The sequence below is a fragment of the Tupaia chinensis genome, unplaced genomic scaffold (assembly GCF_000334495.1).
Source record: "Tupaia chinensis unplaced genomic scaffold, TupChi_1.0 Scaffold000600_1, whole genome shotgun sequence".
Classification (NCBI taxonomy): Eukaryota; Metazoa; Chordata; class Mammalia; order Scandentia; family Tupaiidae; genus Tupaia; species Tupaia belangeri.
In genome coordinates this window covers 865,870-867,284 of record NW_006160117.1, presented here as the reverse complement: position 1 = coordinate 867,284, position 1,415 = coordinate 865,870, and the positions used below count along the sequence as shown (strand labels likewise).

Genomic DNA, 1,415 nt, shown 5'->3' with positions numbered 1-1,415 from the left:
GCCGCTGGGCCTGAGCACTTTCCTCGGAGCCGCCGTGTTCCGGCACCCGGCCTTCATCAGCCCGGCATTTGGCAGGTAAAGCGCGCGGCGTCGGGCGTGAGTCAGTCTCTCATACACGCACAGGCTGGGGTCACAGAGGTGGCTGGAGAGGGAGGCTACGTACAGCCTTTTCTTAGACCCAACCTCAGAGACTTTAGCCAAAGAAAATACTTTCTAATTTTATCTCCAGAAAAATAAAAAAACGTAGGTCTCTGAGCAGCGAAGGGGAAGGGGAGGGCAGTGGCAATTATAGCAATGGTGACAACCGGGAGTGTGCAGTGAAAGCTGTAAAAGTACCATTGGAAGGCAGCAGCAGCCTTGGCCCTAAGTTTTGTGCGCCCGAACGTGTACAGGTGTAGGCTACAGAGTAAGGATGACTTTTCAAGCTTTGCAAAAGTCCTTCCTCATGCCTCAGAGCCTGGCAGCCTGATGAACACAGCCCTGGTCCCCATGGGAGTCCTGGAGCCAGGAGGCCCTCTACGTGCACAGAATCCCTTCTTCTTACCCATCCAGACTCTTATCTTCCTTGTCACTCAAGTGACCCGCTGCCAGCAATACTCCCTAAGTGCAATCCCCGACCCCCACCGGGGCACAGGACAACGAAATAAAAGAAACAGTTCATCATATATTATAACTCCCTTTCTTTAAATGAACATCGGATGATGAAATAAAAAGTCTGTGTAATCATACAGACAAACAGTGCAGGGATGTATTTATTAAGTTGGGAAGTGCAGTGAAAATAAAACTGAACACAGCTTCTGTGATCTCTCTTTGGGAGAACAAAGAAATAATACATTCATCCAACTGAGCATCCACTCAGCAAAAATTATCTTAGAAAAAAAAAAGACGAAGTAAAATTAGTTTCTCGTAACAAACGCATTCAAGTGTAGTTAGTGACTCAGTTTACCTAGTGGAACCAGGGCACGTTCAGCCCCCTTCTGGGTCACACCTTTATCATTTCTTTACGGAAAACATTTTAGAGTCCTGTGTCTTCCCCTTCTCCCCATTTTTCCCCACTGATGAGAGATGACTCGTAAAATCAGGCGAACCCTGCCTGGAGTACCCAGCTTCCTCATTCAGAGGAGCTGGAAGAGGAGTGTGGTGGGGGTGGCACAGGGAGTAACACTTGGGCTAGGGATGGGGAGAAGGCGCCTCTCGGAAATCCTGAATTGGCCCCGCAGAGGCCAGGAGCCAAAGCCCTGGGGCAGGCGACTGGGAAAGCCTGGTGGACGTTTGGAGGTGGTGGGGAAAGTGCTTGCCCGGTGGCACCCGGGCCTCAGCTGCAGATCCGCGCAGCAGTGTACAAGGGGTGAAAGCGAGAAGCGGAGTAATCCCGGCGCCGTCCGGAAGCGGTGGTGGCGCTGGCGTGGCGCCCA

The 1,415-nt window shown here is 51.6% G+C and overlaps 1 protein-coding gene across 1 annotated transcript in view; it reads left to right on the top strand.

The window, feature by feature from the left end:
- ARX (aristaless related homeobox) overlaps positions 1–1,399 on the top strand; it is a 10,159-nt gene extending 8,760 nt beyond the window's left edge. The window contains exon 6 of the mRNA XM_027775711.1: positions 30–1,399. Coding sequence (XP_027631512.1) covers positions 30–79 — 50 coding nt within the window. The 3' untranslated portion in view covers positions 80–1,399. The remainder of the gene's footprint in view (positions 1–29) is intronic.
- The last annotated feature ends 16 nt before the right edge of the window (positions 1,400–1,415 follow it).